The 12,577-nt window shown below is 38.2% G+C and overlaps 1 protein-coding gene across 3 annotated transcripts in view; it reads right to left on the reverse strand.

The window, feature by feature from the left end:
- Positions 1–11,640, reverse strand: part of ZFR (zinc finger RNA binding protein) — a 76,757-nt gene extending 65,117 nt beyond the window's left edge. For all 3 annotated transcript variants that reach the window (XM_081298177.1, XM_081298176.1, XM_081298178.1), the window contains exons 1-2: positions 11,489–11,640; positions 11,099–11,198 (exon numbers count right to left, since the gene is read on the reverse strand). In XM_081298177.1, coding sequence (XP_081154303.1) covers positions 11,099–11,198; positions 11,489–11,525 — 137 coding nt within the window. In that variant the 5' untranslated portion in view covers positions 11,526–11,640. The remainder of the gene's footprint in view (positions 1–11,098; positions 11,199–11,488) is intronic.
- Between the last annotated feature and the right edge of the window lie 937 nt (positions 11,641–12,577).

Raw genomic sequence — 12,577 nt, forward strand, 5'->3', positions numbered from 1 at the left:
TCAAAAAATTAAAAGTAGGTACCCAGGCACAGTGATACAGGCCTGTAATCCCAGTTACTAAAGAGGCTAAGGCAGGAGAATCCCAAGTTCAAGGCCAAGCCTGGACAACTCAGTGAGACCTCACCTCAAAATAAACTTTAAAAATTGGCAGTGGTAGAGCATCTGCCTAGCATGTGCAAGGACCTAGATTTAATTCCCAATACCTCAACAACAACAACAAAAAACCATAAAAAGCAAACATCATATGACCCAGCAATTGCATTTTTGCATATATGTCCAAAAAATTAAAAGCACAACACCCAAGAGATATTTTTATGTCTAGCACCATTCACAAGAACCAAGAAGTGAAGCAACTCAAACATCTAACAAAGGAGGAATGAAAAAACAAAATGTGATATGCACACAAATGTCATATATTCGGCCTCAAAAAAGGAAAGGAAATTCTGTCACATGGGTACACTATGAATGAACCTTAATAACATTATGCTAAGTGAAATCAGCTAGTTAAAAATAACAAATACTTATATGAAATATCTAGAGTGATAAAATTCACAGAAACAGAAAGTAGGATGGTGGTTACCAGGGACTAGGGAAAGGGCAAAAGAAGTTGTTGTTTAATGGGTCTAGTTTCAGATTTTTGAGATGAACAAGGTCTGAAGATGTGTTTCACAACAATGTGAACACAATGCTTACTGAACTATATACTTAAAAATACTAAGATGATTAATTTTTTTGACAAATCTGAATAGTGCACTCCCACATTCTGATTTAATATGGCTAAGACAATTTTTCAAAGTAGAAAAAACAAATGAACATTTAGCATTCAGTTAGGTAAATTTATATAAGATAACTCAAAAATATTAGCAACTATAAGACATCTAAAATGGGGACCAAATATTTTTTAAAATTTATCTGTTAATACAAGTGAGAATATTGGACAGAAAAAAAAAGGAAATTCTGTAGCTAAAAATCAAAGGTAATCCTAATAAGTTATACTCCATGTTTGTAATAATGTCAAAATATATTCTACTGTCATGTATATCTAAAAAGAATAAAAAATAAAAAAAAACAACAAAAAACCACAAGTATACTAGCTATTCTGATGGCATCTGCTGATTTTTGATCCCTGGAGGTCTAGAACACTGCTACTTAAGGTAACAGGTCTTCAAACTGCTGTTTTTCTGCAGGGAAAGAAAATTAAGTAATGAGATTAAGTCAATGTATCACTTCCCAAGAGGAATTTTGCTACCAAAAAAAAAAAAAAAAAAAAAAGAATTGAATTAAATAGTATGTTTAGTAATGTAGTTGATTTGCATTCTCTACAAATACCTTTTATAGGCTGTTAATAAGAGGTCGCAGAGTAGCACCAGTCTACCACACTTTTGAGTGGTATAAAAGCAGAAAACTTGCCACCAGATGTTGGTATCATTTCTTAGAACAAATTGGCAGTGCCCAAGTAGTAAGAACCCAAATCTATTGCTTAGAGCAGCAACTACTCTTATCCAGAGCTCCAAATCTTCCCACTTCTCCAGTATGCTGCTGCATAAACATCATTTTCTGTTATCAGAGACATGAGAGAATTTGGGGGCTCCCAAAGGAATGACCACTTTGAGTAAATTAGGAAAAAAAAAAAAAAAAGCTCTCTTCCATCTTTAAGGGAAAACTGTAAGAAAACTTCAGCCTTGGCTCTGTGTAAATAAAAGTTTCCCCTTTAACCACAATGTTCAGGTTCTAGGATTTACATCTGACCAGGATGGAAGCCAAGAAGTTAGTTTAATCTAACTCTACACTGTATTTCAGATTACAAAATATGTTTTTCTCCCTACATGTTGCAGACAATGTTCCAACAAACAAAAAATGAATAAAAAAAAAAAATCACAAGCCCCATAAGGCACACAAGCTACTATGTACAAAAGAATCCACAGAATTAAAAAGAAATTTTATTTCTGAAAAGACAACAGGTATTAGAATTACTCGGTACAAAATAGATAAAGGAACAAGAGATGGATCAAAAATAATCAGATAAATTTTTTAAAAACCAAGCAGAATTTCCAAAACTAAATGTAGTATATATAAATCACAACCAGAAACTCAGGAAGGCATTACATAACCAACTACACATGGTTAACAAAAAAACTAGTGAACTGGAAAACATCTGTAAAAACTACCCAGAATGTACAAAGACAGAGATGAAAAACATGAGAGATTGAAAACCTGGAGGATAGAATAAAAAGTGTTAATTTACAACTAAGTCATACTACAAATGGAGAAAAACAAGAAAGAAATATCTGAAAAGAAACATTGTCCCCCAATTTTTCCTCACACATGCTAGGCAAGCGATCTACTGCTGAGCCACAACCTCAGCCCAGCCCCAAATTAATAAAAGATAATCTTCATATTCTAGAGCCCCAATAATCCCCAAGTAGGATTAAATAAAAGGAAATTCATACCAACATACACTCAAGTGAAATGGTAAACATGATAAAAACTCAAAGAGCTGGAGGAAAAAATTGCCTATAGAAACCAAATGATGACTACTCAAGGACAAGGGCATTTTTAAAGATTGAGATTTTAAAAGGCAACAACAAAAAAAACTCAGTTACTCTTATATCAACGCTAAAGGAAATTCTGATTTACTTTAGGAAGAATGAAAATGATCTCATAAAGAATGAATGTTAAGTAAAAAGCGATAAATATGAAGGTAAATTTAAATAATCGTTCACTGTGTACAACAATTATGTCCAACAATAGTTTTTAAAAAATCGAAAACATTGTACAATTGCCTAAACATTTTTACAGGAAATCCTTATAACTAAGTGAAAATAGAAGTGCTTAAAAAAGAGTAAAAGCTAATGGATACCATAAGTTAACTAAAAGTGCTCCAAAACTCTGTACTCAAGAATAACACATTTCTCAAATATATTAAAATCACTTCAGGGAATGATACAACTATTTACAGAAATGAAAAAACTGAAAATAGCCATTGACCAATTCTGTTTTTATACTTCTTTTTTTTTTTTTTAACAAACTTAATAGAAGATTTTCAGATATGTTTGGATTTCATACTGTGGGAAAGGGATCAGACACTGACACCTCTAAAAGAAAAACAATCAGACACTCCAACAATAATTTAAGTAGAAGAGTGTTATGATTAAATTTACATTTTATAAAGAGCATTATGCTCATGGTTAAAAAAAAAAGATTGGGTGGGCAGGGTTAGGGTTAGTCAGAGAAGCTATAAAGCCATCTTCATAAATCATAGCAATTCATTGTTATTGTTTAAAGGCCTTTTTTGTTTTTCTTTTAACTAAAAAAGTTTTATGTCTGGGCTGGGGTTGTGGCTCAGAGGTACAGCGCTTGCCTAACACTCTGAGACCCTGGGTTTGATCCTTAGCACCAATAAATCCCAAGTAGGATTAAATAAAATAAAGGCATTGTGTTCAACAACAAATAAAAAAGTATTATGTCTTTAACTTCTTTTTGAACATTACTTGACAACATCTCTTCCTTTCTCTGGCTTTGCCTTAAACACAGATGTTTCCCAACTTTATAAACACAGCTTATTCTTTCCCTATTTTTCTTTCATCCATTCAAAACAAATTGGAAACTGTACTTTTCTGATTTCGTCCCAAGTCACAGTTGTAGGGATCATCACCACATGGAAGATATTCAGATTTATGCTACCAACCTGTATCCCTTTTTTGAACCCAATTTCCTAACACCTACTGAATAATGGCTGACAATGATGGGAATACAATGTATGCCAGCTACTATGAATGACAATGAATCTTCAAAACAACACAATGGAAGAATGCAGAGGCCTCCAGGTGTTGACAATGTTTTGTTCTATTTAATTTGGTGCAGGTTACACAGGTATACTCAGTATCTTCTTATATGTACAGTTTTATTTTTATATATATAAAAATGTTCTAAAAACTTTAAATCTTATGAGGGGCTGTGGTTGTGGCTCAGTAGTATCTCTCTTGCCTTGCACTCATGAGGCCCCGGGTTTGATCCTCAGCACCACATAAAAATAAATAAATAAAAATTAAAAGATATTGTGTCCATCTACAACTAATTTTTTTTAAAAATTTAAATTTTATGAGGTAAAAAAATATTATCTCCAATTTATAGGTAAAGAAACTAAAGTACTACTAAGAGACCATATTGTTCAAAGTTACATGGCAGGTAAAAGAAACCGGATACAGCTTTTAGTCCAATTTCAAGCACATAAGGCAATTTACACATTCCTGTCTTGGCTCAACACAACTCTTTTGTCTAAACTGACAATCCCTCCATTTTCAAAATGTAAAACCATGATATCTATCTCAAACTCCATAGCCAGAATCCTCCAATTTCTCATTTCAGAATTTCATAAAAAGTTATCACGGCATAGTTATTTGTACAAATAGCTGTTCCTACCCTCCTGCCCAAGAAATGTAAACTTCTTGAGAGAAGGGACTATGCTTCCCCCTCCCAGCCCCACAAAGTGCTGGAGTTGAGTCCAGGAAGCACATGGTAGCAAGCAAGAGTTCTACTACTATGCTATGATCCCAGGCCTACAAATATACAGAGTATAAAGAAAACAAAAGCAAAAGGCTAGGGTTTATTTCATTCATTTGATCTTTATAAGTAATGAAGAGCTGAACTGCACATGGCTTTCATGAAATACTAAGAAATGCCATACTCAGAAAAACGTACAAATATTGTATACTACAGTGGTGTCAAGGACAATTTACGAACAAGCACAGTAGATGAGTCCTCAGCTTTAATATAGGATAAAGATGTATCTCAGTAATTATAACAATTACTACTCTTCTAGATTAACCTGCTGGCATATTTCTAAAATAATGTGTCTTTTTAAAAAACAAATACCTCTAAGTAGCTATACATTCTAACTAACTATATATTTAAGCATAGGTCTATCCTATCTATGGAATTTGTTGTTGTTTTTAAAATATTTACTTTTTAATTTTAGGTGGACACAATATCTTTATTTTGCATTTTCATGTGGTGCCGAGGATGGAACCCAATGCCTCATGCATGCTAGGCGAGCACTCTACCACTGAGCCACAACCCCAGCCCTGGAATTTGTTTTAATCCAACAATCTATGTCTATCTCCGAGTCAATATTACTTTTTTAAAAATAAAGTTTAGTCTTTGCTTATCATTTCTTACCAGATTGTCAGGACTACGTTCTTCACTACAAACAATAAAAAGTCCCCCAAGTTAACCCAAAAATCTTGGTATTTTTATTGGAATTACATTTTACATAGACTACTAGTAGTCAATAACTTGATGGCACTAATTTTTTTTCCTCGAATATAACCTTTATTTCCACAACTTTTATATTCGATTGTATTTTCTTCTTAAGGTGTTTTGCATGTTTCATTTGTTTTATTCCTACTTACGTTTGATGGCTATATCTAAACAGGTCTTACTTGAAACTTAATGGTCTAATAAATTAGTATTAAAATATTGCTGCAACAGGAATGCTACTGTCTTTTGCCTGATCTTAGGTCCAAGAGAACTTAAAGTCTTGTTTTTCTTTTTTGCAGTACTGGAGATTAAACCAAAGTCCTCAAGCATGCTAGACAAGTGCTCTACTACTCAAGCTACACACCCCAGCCATTTCTGTATTTTATTTTGAGACAAGGTCTTACCATGTTGTCCAAAGTGGCCTTGAACTTGCAATCCTCCTGCCTCAACTGGGACTGTAGGTATGTGCCACTATACCCTACCAATGTACTGCTCTTATTATTTCTCACTTTTTTTGGTCTGATAATTTTAAATCTCATGTTGTCTGCATATAAGAAAAACTTTCTTCCCTCCTCTGTTACATTGAAACCTAGAACCAATGGATAGAAGCACTTATTTTTAAAAAATTTTATTGTGAGATTATGAAATTCTATGTATTAAGTATATTCGATATTAACCAAGGAGCTTTTAAAAACCATTATAGTATTGTTATTCGAATATCAACTTTGTAGGAATACTACAGCATTGATTGGAATATTTACTGAAAACCAGGTTCTAGGCTAGGAAACTTTATATTTAATTTTCAGCTCAAGGCAAGTTAGGTGAGAAAACAGTGGTAGAGAGGCTAAGTGCCCTGGCCAAGTAACATAAGAGATAAAGCTGGGATTCAAATCCAAGACCAAGTAGCTCCAAAAGTCATGCTCTTTTTCACCATAGTAAATAATAAGGGAGTGTACAAAAGCATACTCAAAAATACACCTCAACATTCTATGTGGGGATATTTGGGCTCAACCTAATCCTTTTTTATTTTTTGCAGCGTTGGGGATCAAACCCTTTGTTTTAAGCATGCTCTTCCACTTAGCTACACTCCAGCACTTTCCAATTACTTTTTTTTTTTTTTTTGGTATTGGGGATTGAACTCAGGGACACTCACCACTGAGCCACATCCCAAGTCCTATTTTGTATTTTATTTAGTGCCGTCTCACTGAGTTTCTAAGAGCCTTGCTAAGTCGCTAAGGCTGGCTTTGAACTTGAGATCCTCCTGTTTCAGTCTCCTGGACCGCTGGGATTACAGGTGCACACTACCGCGCCTGGCTTCTAACTACTCTAAGAAGGCTCTAAAAACATATAAGGGAACTATCATTAAATGCAACAGCAACTACAACTACCTTTTAAGAAAGTTAGTTTTCATTATTTCAAATTTATCCAAACAAGATATGTTCTATGCTCTCTGATTCAACAATGGAAGAGCCAATATACTTAAAAGTTGGAAAAATAACTTTTTCATAAAGCCAGTAAATTTCCACCACCATGGTTGGTTACAAAAACCTGTTCACCTGGTTTTTTCACCTCCTCAGTTAGTGATTAATCCTTTTAGATCTTACTAGTATTACTTTTATTCTTTCTTTCAAGACATAATATTTTTAACTCTATATTGGAAAGTGTAAAAGAAAAAAGAAAAAAGTAAACTCATTGGCTAACCAACCTACCCAAGCTAAATGTTAGCCAACCAAAGTTATCTTAGTGATATTTAGACACTTATCATTTAGGAACATACGCCTCAAAAGACATCTCAAAATCATTAGATAAGATTCCTTCGTTGGACTAGCAAATCCTTAATTTAAATGTCCATCAACAAATTGTTTAACATTTGCAAAAATTAAGAATATGGGAGTACTCTGCATGTTTATGTAACATTTAAAGTCTCTGGATTCAATAAATACTAGATAAAACATAGTAAAAAAAAATGTTAAAGGTAGAATAGCATTCAGACATCAATGACACACCAAGAGTTATATAAAGGATAAAGAAAACTAATTTAAGTACAAGGTAAAGATTTAGGATATTGCTTTGCACAGGCCCCAAGTCAACAGGGTCAGTTGACCAAGGTCTGAAATCTCTGAAATCATGAGCCAAAATAAACCAGGCTGATGTTAGTTCTCTCAGCCATATATAGTGGGCCGAGCAAAACCAGAAATACAATGAGTACTATGTAAAATCATCTTGCCATTGATTAAAAGTTTATAATAGTAAAAAAAAAAAAAAAAAGATTTAGGTTATCTAGGTAACAGACAAGTGTCTTGACTTAATAGGAGAATAATAAGGAATGTCCAAGGTTTTTCTAAAAGATTAGATGCAACAAAACTGGCTGTTTAAAACTCTCAAGTAAATGGTTACATCCTATTAATTATAGAATGGATAAAATTCACAACATATATTTGTATATACCCCAAATCCCCTTGAAAAATTCAAGTACTATGAGAAATTCTGTAGCCCTGTCAAAGGAATGGGGAAAGGATTTTTGATCCTAAAGTATTACAAAGTTTTCTTCCCATTGAGAATTATTTTCCTTCACATTCTTTGTTCAAACAGTTCTTTTCCCAAGAATTTATTATAAAATTAGTCCTGTATTTCTAAAAGTGTATCTTTTCTAACAGACAACTGCTACATTCAAGTAGGTTATCCACCCAAGTTCCCTTTCTGCCAGAAAACCATCCATGTTTTCACCATGCCTGAGATTTTCTGTCCTATATACTCACAAATTAATGTCCTATAAAAACATACAAATAAACATACAAATATATGTGTGTGTGTGTGTATCTGTGTGTTGTGTGTATAAAAATTTCCCATGGGAGAATAAAATCTGTGAAAGGTAAGAAAATAAAAGATTCCATTTGCAAAGATGGCTTAGTGGGTTTATTTACATGCCTTTATGAACAACATAAAACAGGGAAAAAAAAACAACAGTGAATGATGGGACGTAACACAAAGACTAAGTAAATGCTTACCACAAAAATGTTCAATACTCATTACCAAAAATAAAACCTAAAAGTTATTAAAATAAATTTAAAGATCTCCTTATAACATCTTAACTTGATCTTCAGTATGCCACTGGGAATATCTACTATTAAGCTGGAGATGTAGTTCAGTGGTAAAGCATTTGTCTAGCATGCATAAGGCCCTGGCATTACCCAAAACAAAAAATAACCCTTAGACCTAAAATAAATTCAATCAAATACTTTGCACAACTTTAACCAAGAAAACTAAGAACTGGAATTAAAATTTAGAACATTTACTCCATAAGTACTTAGAATTCCTGGGTTTCAGATCTTTCAAATTAAGAAAACAAAAACAAAATTAGCAAACTAAGCTGTGTTCTTTCACTCTGAAAGTTCAACTGTTTCCAGCCAGAAGAAAAATCAGCAACTGCTTTTTTTTTTGCATATGCCTTTGCTATTCATGTTATTTATTCATCTTCCTTGGCCAAAGTATTAGCATCCTTGGATCTGATTTCTTCTATATAAATGCAAGAAATTTTCATGAACTATATGTACGAGGACAAAAAAGCTTTAATAATTAGTTTTGGTAACATGCATTCAAAGACTAGTATTTTCTCATTAAGACATACACATATCAATTCAGTAATTTGGATTGTTATTACAGTTTACTGAAATGGATTCAAAATATTCGATACAAAATTTTGTAAGAGTATTCTATTCTGGGATAACACACGTAAATATCTTTAAAATTAAGTCTCTTTAAATTGTTATTTCTTCCTTGTTTCTATCTGTAGTTATGTATTTATTTATAAGAAATATTTCAGAACTGCAACAATATTAGGTACAGAAATTCTGTAGTAAGTTTCACATACTGGGATAAAACATATAAATGTAAGTATTTTACACAAAAAATCAAGTATCTTTAAATTCATACTACCTCCCTTTATTTCTATGTCTGCATTTAGAAAAAAAAAATTCTAAACTGCAACAAAAAAACCCATCACTATTCAGTGAGCAGCTAATGATTTAACAAATCTATCACTCAGTCGATACTAAGAAAACAGAAAAATACTACATAAAACAGCCCTTTCTAGAACACACGGCACTTGCTAGCAGTAGATTAATGGCACAGATGCCAATTAGCTATCTCGTTTCACAGAAAAATAAAATGGCTTTTTTTCTCTTCAGAAAAATTACTAACTCTAAAAGGGTTTATTATTGAAACTTTGTATAGTTTTTACAACTTGTAGGCAAAAGATTTAATAATATTTGAAAAGCCCCCCAAATTCTGCTGTAACAATGCACTCTCAGTTCTTTTTTGCAATACAGACCTCAAGATAAGACAGTTGTAAAATGGCACATGATGATGCATTCAACAATTAGTAAAATACAAATTTTGTCAATATAACATACCCTTATAAATTTTAAAATCAATGGGGTCTTAAACACTGCATCTTATTTTAACTGGCAGATTTTTTTCCCAGGAGCATATATAATAATGATGTCTCTTGCAATAAATGGCATCCTAAGACTCCATAATATAGGGCAACTTTCTGAGAATTCGAAGTTTCAACCCCAAAACACAGTTGACCCAGTACTAATTTTTACAGGTGGAGAAAATGAAAACCCAGATGTACGCTGTCCCCAGCATCATAAAATCAAGAGCAAGAGAGACTGTCATTCAAATGGTATGACTCTACTGATGCCCCTTTCCATTACACAACCTGTGCCCTGAAGTAAATTGGGGTGGGGAAGGAATCTATCTGGATTTAACTAATACCCCGAATACATCTGGACAACTATACATTATAAAGCTTACTACTACTCAGGAGCCATGTGCTCTTATGGTCTAAGTCAAGAGACTGTGTCAGAATGACTCAAGTGTAATAACAATAAAACATCCATCCAGTTTTCTGTTTTTATCTTTGAAAAGCTTTATAATGAACTACAGACAGTTCGGAATTGACAGCTTCCCTTAAGGTAGAGATTTTAGCCAGTGCATTGCAATGACTCAGTATAATCTCAATTGCGTTTCCTTTTCCCCAAAGGAAAAAGACCTCCAAGGTGAATTACTGGCCCACCTGAAGCCTAAACTCAGTAGCTAAACTAGGCTGTGCACTCATTTATCAGCACCAGAAACTTGCACATCTTTTCCAATGAACTACACAATTCACAGGTGGTTGGCATATTAACATCTCTCTTTGCGTGGAAAACTGAGGGAAAAAGATGAAAGCAGTGACGCCGGCAGTGGGTTTGCAGGACTGGGGGCTCAGGATGGGGGGAGGCAGGGGAAACAGGACGGAGGAGAAGGTGCCTAGACAACGACATATATCTGGGCTCAGGGGGCTGGAGCACAAGGGGAAGACCAAGAGAGGCGTCGGAGAAAAGGCCGACGGGCCTGCGACTCAAGAGGTCCTTTCCATCCCCTCTCCATCTCCGGAGCGAGATAACGATAAGAGTGGGGGCTGGAGAGGCGGAGGCGGGGACTGGGGGCCTGCCGGACGGCGGTGGCGGGCGGCTCGGCTCCGCTCCAAGGCCGCAGGAGGCCATTTTAACTCCGGGGCCGCCGAAGGCCCCAGCGGCCCTCCACGTCCCCAAACCTCGGCTGTCTCTCCCTCCCCGCCCCCACCGGGGGCGGCTCCCCGCCGCGGTCCGGGCCGGACTGGCCGGGGCGGGGCGGGCCTGGAGAGCCTCGGGGCCCTGCTGGGCCTGCCGCAGGCCCGGGCTCGGGGCCGCCGGGTGGGGGCTGGCGCGGGAGCGGCCGCGGGGGCGTCGCGTCGGCGGGATCCGGGCCCAGGGGCGAGGAGGGGGAGAGAAGGAAGGGAGTGGGGAGCCGTTACCTATACTGGGCCGCAGCCGCCGCCGCCGCCGCCCCGCTGTGGGTGAATCCAAAGTAGTTGCCGGTCGCCATTTTGGCATCTTCCCCCAGCCGGCTGGGCACTGCGGCGGGCACGGAGAGTCGGGTCCCATGGCGGGAGGAAAGAAGCGGAGGGACCGGGACGCCGAGGGAGGGAAGGGGAGAGAGAGAGGCGCCGTGAGAAGCCGCCCTGGCCGGCCCGGCCGCGGCCGCGCTGTCGTCCGCCTCCCGCCCCGCACTCCCTCACTCCCTCGCACGCCCCGGTGGCGGCCGCCGCCTCCTCCCCGGAGCCAGCCCCAACCTCCGCGCCTCCCCGCTGCCCCAGGCCAGAGAAGGGACAGGGCAGAGGCCTCGCGGGCCACATTAGACTCACCATAGGTGAAAGAAACTACAGGGCATATGGGAATCATGGGCTCGGGCTGCTGCTGCTGAACTCTGAACTCTCACCCGCTGCCTCCCTCCTCTGCCCCACTCCTCCTCAGCGGAGAACAGACCGCCGCCTCCGGCCGCACTGCGCAGGCGCACTCGCGTTCGGCATCCTGGGAGCTGTAGTCCTCGCAGCCCCCGCGGGCACAAGCCAGGCCTCGGCGTGGGGGCACCTCGCGCGACCGTGAGCCTGGGCCTCTCCCAGGTGGTAGAGACCGCGAGGTGCGGCCCGGCCGCACGAGTGCAAGAAAAGGGCGTCTCGCCCAGCCACGGGGAATCGGGAAGAGGGATCGGAGGGTGTGATGTCTGTTAGCCTTTTCGCCCTCTTCACGCGTTTACTTTTTCATTTGCATTTGTTCTCTCATGTTTCAGTCTTCCCCTTCCTTTCACTTTTCATTACAATTTGAGCTGGGTTAGTTAGAATTCTGCCTCATTTCCGGCATTCCTGCTGTTTGTCCTCGGCCTTTGAAGTGGAGAGGGAGAGAAGGGGAGAAGAGAACGAAAAAATAATGGCTAGTGTGCTAGACGGAAAAAAAACCACGCCTGACGCCCCTGCCACATACGCTTCCCGCCATTCCCTCTGTCCCGCCGCACCCTCTCCTTTGAGTCACTCAAGCGTATATAGACCCCTACAAGTTGCCAGGCGCCGTTGTAAGTGCTGTAGACGTGGCCGCGAGCAAAACCACGTCCACGTTCACATGGGATTCACATGCTAGGAAGGGGTCTTGAGTCAGATAATAGCCAAAACAGAAAGTCGGATGGTAATTGGAGCTAAGAATAAAGTAGGGCAAGAAAGTAAGCAGAGCTATTTTATTAGGATGAAGTTAAGGCCACCACTTGTGTAGAGACCTGAAAGAAGTGAGGGAATCAGCGACTTGGGAAAGGGAAGTTAAGTCCTAACTCAGGACCTAACTTTTGAGTATCCAAGAGGTCAGAGTGGCGGGACAAACCAGTTCTAAAAGGTATGGATGCCTGACCTTCGTGGTAAAGATGGAACAATATTCTTCGTCCATGCAAAAATCTCTTCCTTCCTTCT

Source organism: Spermophilus citellus, assembly GCF_964194105.1.
Source record: "Spermophilus citellus genome assembly, chromosome: 1".
NCBI classification, from domain to species: domain Eukaryota; kingdom Metazoa; phylum Chordata; class Mammalia; order Rodentia; family Sciuridae; genus Spermophilus; species Spermophilus citellus.